Below are 12,817 nucleotides of genomic sequence, written 5' to 3' on the forward strand. Positions count from 1 at the left end.
TTGATTATAAATGCTTTTTAATATCACTCTTCTATGTTACACACAAATACAGCTGAGAGTACACACATATTCCAGAGAGGTATGCAAAGAGTAGGCACCATCAATGTCTAACAGACTACAGCACAAAGACAACACATGCTGACAGGATGTCACAGCTACCAAACTTCAACTATAATAAAACACACAAATACATTCAGCTAACATCGTACAACACTGGACAAGCAGTTGGACAGTGAACGTGAAATAGTCATGTGCTGAAACACGGGTACATGCTTTTTAGTTACAGTACTGCTGGGAGGCTACACTCTTCCATGGAAGACGTGACTGGTCAGGAACAGTGACAGGACTCGGGCTTATCTGCAGTTATGCTGGCTTTTGGAAGGAGGGAATGTAGTCTAGCTCTTGTTAAAGACAGGCCTCAATTATCCTGTAGTGACCAAACACATTCCCAGTTTTCTCATAATCTGCGGTTAGTGGAGTACAAGTACTACTAGTAAAAATAATAAAATGAACAGTACTTGTTATGTGTCCTACAGTTTACACTTTACATAAAACAGCTCAGTGCCTAGTAGTACTTGTACAAGTGGTACAGATGCTACTGGTGAAGAAAGAAAAATAAAGACATGTAACAAGTTAAAGGAAAAACAAGTGATGAAATAATTTATTAAGGGGACGCCAACAGCCTTAATCCTTGGCACTGATTCCCACTCTCTGGAAATGGACTAATGGCAGACCATACTTCTAAAACACATTCCCTCTCTTTTCAGGATCAACAATCTTTCCCCTTAAAAAGAGAAAAGTGGATCAAACCCATGGAGGCAAAATACCTCCACAGCCCTCAGTTGGGGAGTCGCAGGTTCTGCTTTTTCCTTTAATTTGTCACACATCCACAGTGGACCATTTCAGCTCCAGTTAGCACAGGGTGAACTGGAAGTGGTTGAGGTTGTACAGGGATCGTTACTGTAAAGAAATAATGCCACAGTGCACAGTGAGAAGCTACAGGGTTCGTCTCTGGCTGCCGTACCACGTGCTGAGCTACGGACGAAGGTAGTTTGGTTTAGCGAGGGGCATCCGGAGCAGCGATCTTCTCCAGACTGGGCTCCATTCCCCAGATTTCCCGGGCATACTCAGAAATGGTGCGGTCACTGGAGAATTTTCCACAGCCAGCAATGTTGTGAATCACCATCTTGGTCCACTCTTTAGGGTTCTGTTAACATAGAGAAGGCGTCACAGGCCAGGTGTCATTTATTGGACAATACTTGTGTACATGACCTCACTAGCAGCAGAGCATACCTTGTAGAGCGCGCTGACTCTCTCCTGACATCTGATGTAGTCTTCGTAGTCAGCAAACACCTTGAACCTGCAGGACATAAAAATGTTTCAACAGTGAGCTGCATTGTTCACTCTTCAGCTCGTGTCTAACGCCTGGGAAAGTCAGTCACATGTTTGCTCAGCAATGACACGACATCACTGGAGCCTACAGTGTGAGTTAGAATGCAAAGTACTCACTCGTGAGTTTAGGGACCACCGTGCGCTCACCTGTCATGGTGCATCAGCATGTTCACGAGGTCTTTGAAGAGGCCAGGCTGGCTGGGGCTGAAGAAGCCTCCTGCTATCTGGTCCACTGCCTGCTTCAGCTCGGGGACACGGTTATAGTAGGACACGGCGTCGTAGCTGAGGACAGAAAAACACAGAGATGCTAGCTGTGCTCCACAGGACAGAGCAGACAGTGGATGGAAGTTACTCCTGTGGTTTCCATGGTGGTAAAGCAGGGCTTTAAAAAGCACAACATCCCAGGTGGAAAATACTTTTCGGTTTTATTATTATGTGATGATACTGTTCAGCTGCCGTTACATGGTTAAGTTACTTTAGCTAACTAGTTGAGCAGAGGCCTGGGAGCTCGAGGCTCCTGCACAGTATCTTAGCTGTTCCCAGGACTGCGCTCTTCTGGACAGAGATCTCCGATGTTGTTCCCGGGATCTGCTGGAGCTACTCGCCTAACTTGGGAGTCACCGCACCGAGTGCTCCGATTACCACTGAGACCACCGTTTCCTCCACCCTCCACATCTTCGAGCGTAAGACGTCCGTGGCAGCAACAGACGTGTGGAGATCAACAATGGATAATATGGAGTGCAGAGAGAGCACGACCAAGCAACGATTAAAGCGTGGAAGTAATCACATTACTTTGAGTTTGATTCTGTAAAAAGTGACAAAAACATCAGCGTCTGCTGTTCACGCTGTGTGGGAAGAAAACTTCTTTCTACAGCGAAAAATTAAACTTCAACTCTGAGCGAGCAGCGAGCACGCTGCCACGGGAATGTGACATTCACACAGAAACCCCCGGATCCTCCCACTGACAGGACAGCTGTGGGCAAACCTCCACCCACCCCACTCCAGCTAAACAGGTGACAATAGATTTAAGAGCTGCTGAGTCTTTGATTTTATTTATTTTCTGCTGTTTTTACTCGCATCTATTTGAAAGAGTAGAAACCCAAAACATTATTTTATCTGCTGGATTATGCAGGAAATAGGTTTAAATGTTAAACACATTTCTTCCAGTCAAAGATTGTTGCATATAATTACATTTTTACTTGATGCATAAAGTTAAAAGATAACTAATAAACTAATAAAACAAGTTTTAAAGAGACTTTTTCATTTGATTCAGTTTAATATGATGGATTATGCAGAAAAAATAGAAATGGGCTGAAAGGTCTGTTGCCTTATACTCGGGTTGTGTATCATGTTATTAAAAAAAAGTAACTAAGCAATAAAGTAACTACTTGCTCTTAGATCCACTGGCTGCTGAGCATTGCATCTTTCTCCCATATGCTCTTCCAGTATTGCTCCGCTCGCCTATGGAAAAAAAGCCCCCAGCCTCGGTGGTGCTGTTCTCATATTGTTTGTCAGGTATACTTCTTCAAGCGGCTGGCCAAGGCTGTGAATCTTTAGCAGCTGTTTCCAAGGCCTCAGGTATGGACACTTTGCTGTACTTCTTAGTTACCTTTCTGCAACTGAAGTTGGCTAACATCCCTCTATGCTACCTAGATCTTGGCCTCTAGTCTCCTTTTGGTTGTTGTAGCCAAGCATCTCACTTATCCCTGATGTTGTGGATGTGTACACACACACGCACGCACGCACGCACGCACACCTCTGAACCAAGACCATTTTAAAACTCACCCCTTCTTGTCCAGAGCCTCCACATCGTGCACCCTCATACCAAAGATGAACAGATTCTCCTCTCCAGCCTCCTCTGCCATTTCCACGTTGGCACCATCCATGGTGCCAATGGTGAGGGCGCCATTCAGCATGAACTTCATGTTCCCTGTGCCCGAGGCCTCAGTACCTGCTGTGGAAATCTGCTCAGACAGGTCAGCCGCAGGGATGACTGCACAGAGGAGACACACGGAATACAGTGGAGTCAGCTTTATGTGCTACTGTCCCAACAGAGAATGACCCAACATAAAAGATCAGGTTTATCCAGCTGTAGTGTAAATAAGTGATATTATACATCACTTATTTACAGTAAGACACAGTCAAAAACTTATTACTCTTCTCAGCCAGTGTGACGCGGTAGTTCTCCAGGAAGATGACTTTAAGGCGATCTCCCACCACGGGGTCATTATTAACGATATCTCCGATGGACGTGATCAGCTTGATGATCATCTTGGCAGTGTGGTATCCTGGAGCAGCCTAGAAACGCAGAAGGCACATGCTGGGAAACCAAGAGGCTCACCACACCCTCAAAGTTCAAAAACAGGTGTTAAATTCGTAGTGGCTAACAGCTAGCTTCAACTCGTCCAAGACGTGCAGCTCAACTCAATCATGCTCAATTTTCCTCCAGAGGTGCTTCTAAATCATCACAGTTTCATAGCCTGTCCTGTCACAGCAGTATATAAACTACAGGTGAATAAACACTACTGAATGAGGTTAGTGTAGAAGAAGAAGAAAGGTCCTGCTTGGTGAGACAGATGTCTACAAGCAGCTTCTCTGATGCAACAACATCCATGTGCAGACAGATGGACAGCCATGTTTATGACTGGCTGTGTCAAAGTGGCCCAGACACATACTAGATAAGGCTGGATTTGATGTAGTGTGAAGTGCAGTGGGTGTGGGAATAAACTGCTTCCATGACAGGCTTTCTTCTGACCACATTAAACTTTTAGGAATATTGCTGCTCACCTTTCCTCCAATCATGATCGTTCTGGGTGTCCACTGCTTGTTGGGCTCGTTCTTAATGCCTGATCAGAGAGAAAGACTGTTTGTTTGCTTGTTTGTTTGTTAAACAGAAGACAAGTCTGGATTCAGAGTTAAAGCTCAGCAGCACCCACGGTTGTACAGTGTGATGATATGCAGGCAGTTGAGTAGCTGCCTTTTATACTCGTGGATCCTCTTCACCTGCACATCAAACATGGAGCTGGGGTTGATCTTCACCTTGTAGTGCGCTTCAAGATGCGCTGCAAACTTCATCTTGTTCTCCTGAAAGTTCAGACAGAGGGTGTAAAAAGAAGCACGCAAACAGAGTGCATTTTACTTTTGGCATTTTAAGCTCTCACTTGTTTGATTTTGGCTACGTCCCGGATGAAAGCGTCATCATTCACAAAGTCCAGAAGCTTCTTCAGCTGGTCCAGGTCACGGATGTAATCCTCTCCAATTTTCTGGAGGTTAAGCAGGTGAGTTAGGCAAGATCTCTACAAAGACTTACAACGTTCACAAATAACTAACCCACCTCAGCGATGACCTCAGCCAGACCGGGGTTGCACATGACCAGCCAGCGCCTGGGGGTGATACCGTTGGTCTTGTTCTGAAACTTCTGAGGGTCAACCTCGTAAAAATCCTTGAACCTGAACGTGGAACACCAGTCAGAGAAACTTCCAAACATCTTTGTAACATGTTATGCAGCTAGATTCCTACAGGTTTCCTTACACAGTGTTTTTGATGATATCTGAGTGGATACGGGCCACTCCGTTGACTGCGTGAGAGCCCACAATACAAAGATGAGCCATGTTGATTTTCTTCACATCTCCTTCCTCAATCAGGGACATTCTACATATGCGGTCAGTGTCCCCTGGGTAAAGCTTCGAGATGCGCTGAAGGAGTGAAGATAAACACTCTGAGATTACTCACCGCTGTGCGTATAAAACAAAATGTTTCATTCTTCAAGAACGAACCACATTTTCTCTGCTCACAAAGCTTTTCAGGCACCTTATTGCCTGAAAAGCTCCAATATTACATCCTCCCCTCATACCTCCAGGTGCCTCCTGTTGATCTCGTAAATGATGTCGAGGTGTCGAGGCAGCAGGTTTTGGAAGAGGTCCACGGGCCAGCGCTCCAGTGCCTCAGGCAGCACGGTGTGGTTGGTGTAGGCACAGGTTCGGATCACAATGTCCCAGGCCTAGACACAGAGGCCAGAGCCACAGGCAGCTAGGTTAGCATTTAAGAAACTGTGCTAAAGAAAATGTGAACCAATGTGAAAGCACTTTTTTAGCTGATCAGTGACTTGGTTTGAGGTTAGCACTAAGGACACAAACAAACAATGAGACTGAATCCCGGTCGAAGAATCCTAGAACGTCTATAAAATATGGGCTGATCAGCGTAGCCAGAGTCTGAAAACTGCATCTGTTTTAATGGCAGGTAGCGACTCCTAATGCACCTACTTCTTATTTGCAGAGCTCATTAAACGTTTTCCCAGTGACTTTATGGTCTCCAGCTCAGTTTGAAGTCTTGAATACACCATTAGGGTCCCACAGACTCACTACAGATGCACACTGGATGGAAAAGTTAAGAGTTTGCGATGTGATACCTTCTCCCAGGGCACTTTCTCAATGTCCACCAGCAGCCTCATCAGTTCAGGAATGGCCAGAGCAGGGTGGGTGTCATTCAGCTGGATGGCCACCTGCACATGGAGAGAAAACAGAAAACTCATGATCATCAGTTTTAGGAGAAATCAATAAGAGAAAGTAAAAAACAAAAGAGAAGCAAATAACACAGAATGACAGCAAGCTCACCTTGTCTGGCAGTGTGGAAAGATCTAACCGCACAAACTCTGTGGAGCCAAACTTTGAGGCTTTGAATCGACGGATGATGTCCTGAAGAGTTGCAGCTACGACAAAGTATTCCTGCTTCAGACGCAGCTCCTTCCCTTCAAAGAACTGAAGGAGAGTATGAAGAGCTGTTACACCAGAGTTCAATGCTTACAATCAATCTGCTGCCGGTACACCCGCTGACATTATTATGGAAGAAGCACAGAAAAAGAGAGCAGCTCAGGAGGAGGAAATCATCAGGTTAGTCCGTGATTTGAACCAAGGGAACAAATCGTGGCAGGAACGGCCTGATATTATTTGTATCTCACTGCAACTTTACTGTATAAAGACCTAACATCTCCAAAATGTCAGGAGTAGTTGGTCATTACAACAAGTGTTCGTGAACTAAAAATCAAGAATGTGGGATACTGTTTGTCCGTGATTTGGAGAGCCTAGCGCTGCTCCTGACGCAGGGAAAACCAATTCTGCAGGGGAGACCTACCTCGGCACTTGTGGAGGTAAAACCAAAGGGAAGATATGCTTCACAATATTTTCTAGTCTTTGGCTTAGAATGAAGTTGGTTTGGAAACATATTCAGCGATGCTTCATTTCCTGCTTTGCGTTTGTGTGGGAGCCCCGTCAAAAACCTGTCCATTATGCTAACAGCGTCCAAGCGTTCCTTTTTTTTTTTTTTTTTCTTTCATACCGTGCCCCTCCCCCCTGCAATGGCTTAGCCCCCCCCCTAAGAGGTGGGCCCCACACTTCGGGAACCTCTGCACTAAGAGACGTTTTTGTGCCCTTTGCAGACCCTGTGCTTATTTCCAAGTCCCAAATGCAATCATTGCAGGAGTTTGGTCAATCTTAACTTTTAAAAACACTGGACAGATAAGGAAAAATGTCACCTGGCACAGGGATAAACACACTCCTGAACCTTGAGGAAAGCTAGAAGAGTTGGAGCTGTTATAGCAGCAGAGGGTGGGCTGACATCATATTACACTTTAGGGATTAAGAATGGGATGTCGCTGAAGTTCATACGTGTGTGAAAGCAGATGAGCAAATACTCTCAATGTCACGCACAGCACCATCCACTAGTTCATGTGAACGAAGTAAAGGTTCAAATAAATAAGAAGTGCAGCTGTAAATCCACTCACATTGTCGTTGGGGTAGAGCACTCTGGAGATGTTCTCAGCGAGGTTTCTATCGAGCACAGCTTGAATGTAGCCTCCAACATTAACTGTGGGACAACAGCAAGAAGAGCAGTCCATGTCTGCTGGTTCTACTTTTCACAGAGTGATGTGAGCAGAGTGCAGTACTCACAGTCTTTCAGGTTAAAGTCACAGGGCGCCTTTGCAGACCACAGCCTCATCGTATTAACTATGTTGTTTCTGTAGCCGGGGACTGGAGTGTCATAGGGAAGAGCCAGAACCACCTGGAACACACACACTTCATCATTTCTGAGTGTTTAAACTACAGTCTGCTGATTTACTGTCAGGGATGATGTCACAGACCACAGGACAAGCCAACTAGACTGAGATGGGGCTGCAGGGCAAATACAAATCATCCGTCCCAGGTACCATTACAGGGAATGTGAGGGAATACCACAGTGCAAGGTTCCTGGGTTCAGACATCTTCAGGCAAACTGAGGTGTTCATCGGGGAGACATGAAGAGCTGAACTCTCTAATCCTTCACATATTCCCGAGGCACAGATACTGAGCTGGAAGCTACCAGAAAGCATTCATATCTGTTACTGTTGTTTGCATTCAACCTTCTCTGATGCAGAGAACAAGTGACGGGACTCTCTCCACCCTGCATTCTTCTACTGCCATGGTCATTACTACTGCCATGAGTGTAACCACATCTGAAGATTACGGTGCATCTTTGTCCCACTTTCCCCAAATCACTGGGCAGACTGACGCCCCTCACTGAGCCTGGTTCAGACGCAGGGTTCTTACTTTAAAAAGATGTTTTTCCTTCTCATCGTCACCAAGAGCTTGCTCACAGCGAGTTTTCTGACTGTTGCCGTTCTCTCTGTATTATCATAAGGTCTTCATCTTACAATACAAATGCACAAATGTGTGATTTGGCACTGTGGGAAAAAGTCCTGCTTCACACAACATTACCAACCTTTCAACTGTATAACAGCTGTGCAACTAAATGGCACCTGCACTGGTTCTTATGTAGCATGTTTCTACTCTACCCGAGCACTCCAGGTACTTTATTACTCACCTCATTCAAACCAGCACTTTTTTTCTATGTGTTTCTACAAAAGTGCTACTTCACACTGTGATGTATACATCGGAGAGAAACTTGGGGTTAGTATCTTGCCCAAGGATCTTTGGCATGCTGACTGAAGCACCAACCTTACGATTAACAGAGGATCTGCTCTCCCTCCCCCTCGACCCCTGAGAGAGACTACAGACAGACACTAGAGACACAGGACTGACCTGCTGCATGCAAATGTTACTAATGCATACAGTCCCAGTGCATTTAACCTGATCCAGCCACTGTTTAACTCAATTTTTTAAACTACTATAACCAAAAAACGCGTGTATTAGATAATTACAGCAAGTTGAGGGGTTTGTCTTTACCCCGTATCCTCGTTAAACTGTAGTCTTTGTTACCCAATAATAATAGTAGTAGTAGCATGCACAATTAGAGGTGTCAAAGAAAATGTGACAGTCTCAGTACTTTCTATTAAGAGTATACAGTAACGACCTGGTACCAACCTGCGTGTCAACCCACTTCACTCCATCAGCTGTGTGCTCCACGCGGCCATAGAAGTGGACAGGGCGCATGTACTCGGGCCGAGCCTTCTCCCAGGGATTCCCATAACGCAGCCAGTCATCGGCTTCTTCCACCTGTGGAAATACCAGATGGCATCTTCCTGTTTAAAACTAGTTAAAATATGAAAAAAAAGTCCTTAAAAGTCTCATATTTGAGCACTTATATGCTGCTTATATGACAAAAACTACATCAGCAGACCGTCCTGTCCAAACACAACAAACACTGGAGTTTCAAGACGGTACTCTGACTATAACTCCATTTCCACTAAGACTACAGAGTGAACAGACGGTCCATCAAATTCTCTCACTTTGCCACGTTCTGTGCTCCGAATAATCCTCCTAATAATCCTATTAATGCTCCTTTTAATCAGCATCACCCATATCTTGTGTAAACAAACTGTGACGGGTCCATCATGCAACACCCTCTGCTACCATCACAGAGGGCGCTTTTGTCTGGCTAATCTTATTCAGTATGACTGTAGTGCAAAGGTGCTTTAAGTGCATACACAGCACCGGGTGAACATACCTGCCAGCCACTGACAATTTTCTGGTTGAAAATGCCGAACTCATACCGGATGCCATATCCATAAGCAGCCAGACCCAGAGAGGCCATGGAGTCCAGGAAACAAGCTGTGGAAACGGGAGCGCTGTTAGACACGGCTGTGCTTCACATCACCATTTGTCAGCAGCCAATCAGGAGCTCACCAGCCAGGCGTCCAAGGCCTCCATTGCCTAGGCCAGCATCTTCTTCAATGTCCTGCAGCTCCTCCATGTCCAAACCCAGCTAAAGAACATGAGCACACGCACAGTAAGGTGTGGATCAGCTGTGAGTACTGCAGGACAGAGCTGTTAATCACTCCTCCCACGTTAACGGCAATGAACATTAGAGCTTCACTGTCTGGCTGAGTGTTATTGACAGTAAAGCCAAGCTCCAACTAAAAATCTGTGAGTGTCTCCCGCAAGTGCGTCTCTCATTGCTATGGTTGTTTCCAAGGTCTCAGACTGACCTGGAAGTGCATGGACTTAAAAACTTTTGCGGGATCTTGTAAAACGACATCTTCAATTTTTTTTTCCTTCAAATTTAAATTAATAAAAAATTCATTAACACTAAAGATTCATTCATGAACTCACTGAAACTAAACTGAATTAAAAACAGGAAGTCAAAATAAAAGTAAAAACTAATTACAAATCTATAATATCTCTGGTCATCCCTCTCACTTTATTCAGCCATTGCTTGAGGATGTGGAAGCCTCTCTGCATCAGTGTGGGTTGATTTGATTTTGTTTCTGTTGGAAGCGTGCTGTATTACCCTCACCTGGTATGTGGCTTCATCGCAGGCATTCTCCAAGGCCAGGTTCACCATGGTGTTCTGCAGAGTACGGCCCATGTAAAACTCCAAGGAGAGGTAGTAGACGCGCTGCAAGAAAACAGAGCAAAATGGCTTTTTATTCCACTTCCACCTGATCCTGAGCTGCTGGTAGTTTGAATTTCCTTTCAGTTATTGCACTTTTACATCTGTATGCAAAAATATTTCCAAAGGCAACAACACAAATATGACTGGATGAAACTCTGAAACAGAGTCAGGTTATTGACAATAAAGCACACAGTATGCGCCCCATGGCCCGGCCACGTGATCTCTAGGACAAGACAGCAGCAGAGCAACTGCAGGCAATGACACCGTTTCACTTCAGAGAAGCAGCATTACAAGTCTGGTACAGAGAACAAAGCTTCTGACATTCTGATACGGCTCCAGCATGAGAAGCATGTGTAGACCGAAGTGACTGAGACATGCAGAGGTCAGCAGGGTAGGTCACACTGGCATGGCTCCTTCGTTCTTTGTCACAGCATATGTATCGTCTAACACTGACCTCCACGTCTGACGTCTAACTGAGCACCACTTTAAGAGTGCTGAGAGTCAGCAGCACATTGACTCAGTGTATAGAAATGTGACAGCTGTTCCAAGTGCACCACGCCACACGGTCACAGGAAAAGTCACCAGAGTGCAGCAGCTGAATGCAATGCTCACCCTGAACCTCCAGTTCCAGAGAACCAGAACTTCTTTACTGAAAATTCAACGAATCATCATCATCTAACATTTTACATGCTTTGAAAAGAATCACTTCATACTTTTATGCACAGCAGATCAGCATCTTTTGACTATGAAGGCCTCCCTGAAAGCCGGTGTTGTGCCAAAAAGTGATTTCCAATGTTTCTGTGTATTTTTTATGTGTAATATCTTTACGTATGTTGGTAAATAGACTTCGGTGAACAGCGTTTACAAAGGGGTAATATATAGAATTAAAAGATTATCTGTTTTTTCAAGTATCTTTATAACTCTGTGTTATTGTACTCACATTATAACCAATCCGGTCCTTTATCCCCACTTAAAATATTTTTACAGAACTATTGTAATATTTGCTGCCATTTCTGCTGTCTTACTCTTACAAAAGACATTTTTAATGTTAATGAGATTTTTTTAACTGCATAAATAAAGGTTATATAAAAGTCGCTGCCAAAAACTGATTGCGGCTTCTACCTTGTTACACGAATGTTGTTTGTGGCTCAATATGACTTTGTGTCATCCATGAGGGATGAATTTGACATATGTTTCACATATTATAGGCCAACAAGTTACTTATAGCAGTTTAAATACGAGCAATCAGTTTTTGGCAAATACCGGAAATCAGTTTTTGGCAGACAATCACTTTTTGGCACAACACCGGTCAATAAGCTGGAGGAGGACAAGACATAGCCGTCTGAACAGCCAGGCTGGAGCACAGCGGGGTCTCGGGCCGTGGCAGTGGTATGCAGTCTTAGTGACGCAGTTATCAGAGCTGTGAGCCCGTGAGGGCAGCCCCCTCCTCAAGGAACCCCAGCCCAGTAGGTAATAAAACAGTGGCGCGCTGATCAGAGTGGGTACTAATGCAAAAGGGGCTATGCAGCAGCTCTGAGGGCTCAGTTCTCGCTGCCTGCTCAAGGCCTTTAGGTCATTTTGCGCTTTGGTGAGAGGAGAGGGGGTGGAGAGATGGATGGCGGACATGCGTTTACGTGAGCTATGTCTGGTTGGCCCCAAGCCCGCCCGTGTGGACGCACATGAGTGAGCGAGGTACAGCAGAGGTCAGGTGAAGGTGAGACAGCTGCGGATGACGTTGCGTAACATCTCATAAGAGCGGAGCTGCCGGGACACACACACACACACACACACACACACACACACACACACACACACGACTCACGGTCAGAGCGAACGTGACTATAAATGGATACGAAGAGCAACGCTGTTACAAGCCGCAGCCATCACTGCTGACATCCGCATCACGAACCCGCATCCCCTCCCTTCCCCCAGGCCTCCGATCAGCTGTGCTCGACTGCAGTGCACCCGGTTGCTTACTTTGGGGTCCTTCTCGTAGTAATGCTGCTGCGTTCGGATCCAGCGGCCCACCAGGTGATCTCGGACCGTGTTTGCCAAGGCGAAGTAGTAGTCCCGTTTGGTGGCCACATTCCGATCCTTGACCAGGGTGAAATGGAGGTGCCGGTTGAAGTTAGTTTTTAGGTCCGCAACGTTCTCCACCCCGGCCAGGCCCCGCACCGAGATCTGCTTCCTCCTGTCTTGGTCTGTCAGCGGCTTGGCCATCTCTGTGCTCCCGGAGTGTGACCCGACGCGTCGTTGCTCTTCTTCGGCTCTGCGTTGAACACACAGCCGGAGCCTAGCGATGCTCCAGCCTCTTTAATATGTCACGTACAGCTGAGAGCGTCAGGACGGAACAGCCAAACAGCTTTTCCGGTCGACAGTTTCAAAATAAAACTCAGTATCATCAGGTGGCCAATCAGCGACTTGGAAGACTTTCGTCTTACTGTTCGGGTACTCCACGAAACTCTGTAAACAATACTTGTTCTAACTTCCAGTGTAAATGTGGCTACTTTGACTTAACCGTGCCTCACTGAGACGCACATGGATAGAATATGTAGCAGTTCTATGCAAACTCCACAGACCCTGACCCTTGCTCAGGGGT

At 45.6% G+C, this 12,817-nt stretch overlaps 1 protein-coding gene across 1 annotated transcript; it reads right to left on the reverse strand.

The window, feature by feature from the left end:
• Positions 1-12,588, reverse strand: LOC113015939 (glycogen phosphorylase, muscle form-like). Its single transcript, XM_026158323.1, has 20 exons — positions 12,196-12,588; positions 10,120-10,221; positions 9,510-9,588; positions 9,331-9,434; positions 8,748-8,879; positions 7,338-7,449; positions 7,172-7,254; positions 6,006-6,149; positions 5,801-5,893; positions 5,246-5,392; positions 4,924-5,087; positions 4,727-4,841; positions 4,554-4,655; positions 4,329-4,476; positions 4,180-4,238; positions 3,549-3,690; positions 3,178-3,385; positions 1,540-1,674; positions 1,294-1,360; positions 1-1,207 (listed from the first exon to the last, which is right to left on the reverse strand). Exons 1-20 carry the CDS (start codon positions 12,436-12,438, stop codon positions 1,058-1,060), a joined length of 2,529 nt encoding a protein of 842 aa, XP_026014108.1. The 5' UTR covers positions 12,439-12,588; the 3' UTR covers positions 1-1,057.
• Positions 12,589-12,817: the final 229 nt, after the last annotated feature.

The sequence above is a fragment of the Astatotilapia calliptera genome, chromosome 3 (assembly GCF_900246225.1).
Source record: "Astatotilapia calliptera chromosome 3, fAstCal1.2, whole genome shotgun sequence".
Taxonomy (NCBI): Eukaryota; Metazoa; Chordata; class Actinopteri; order Cichliformes; family Cichlidae; genus Astatotilapia; species Astatotilapia calliptera.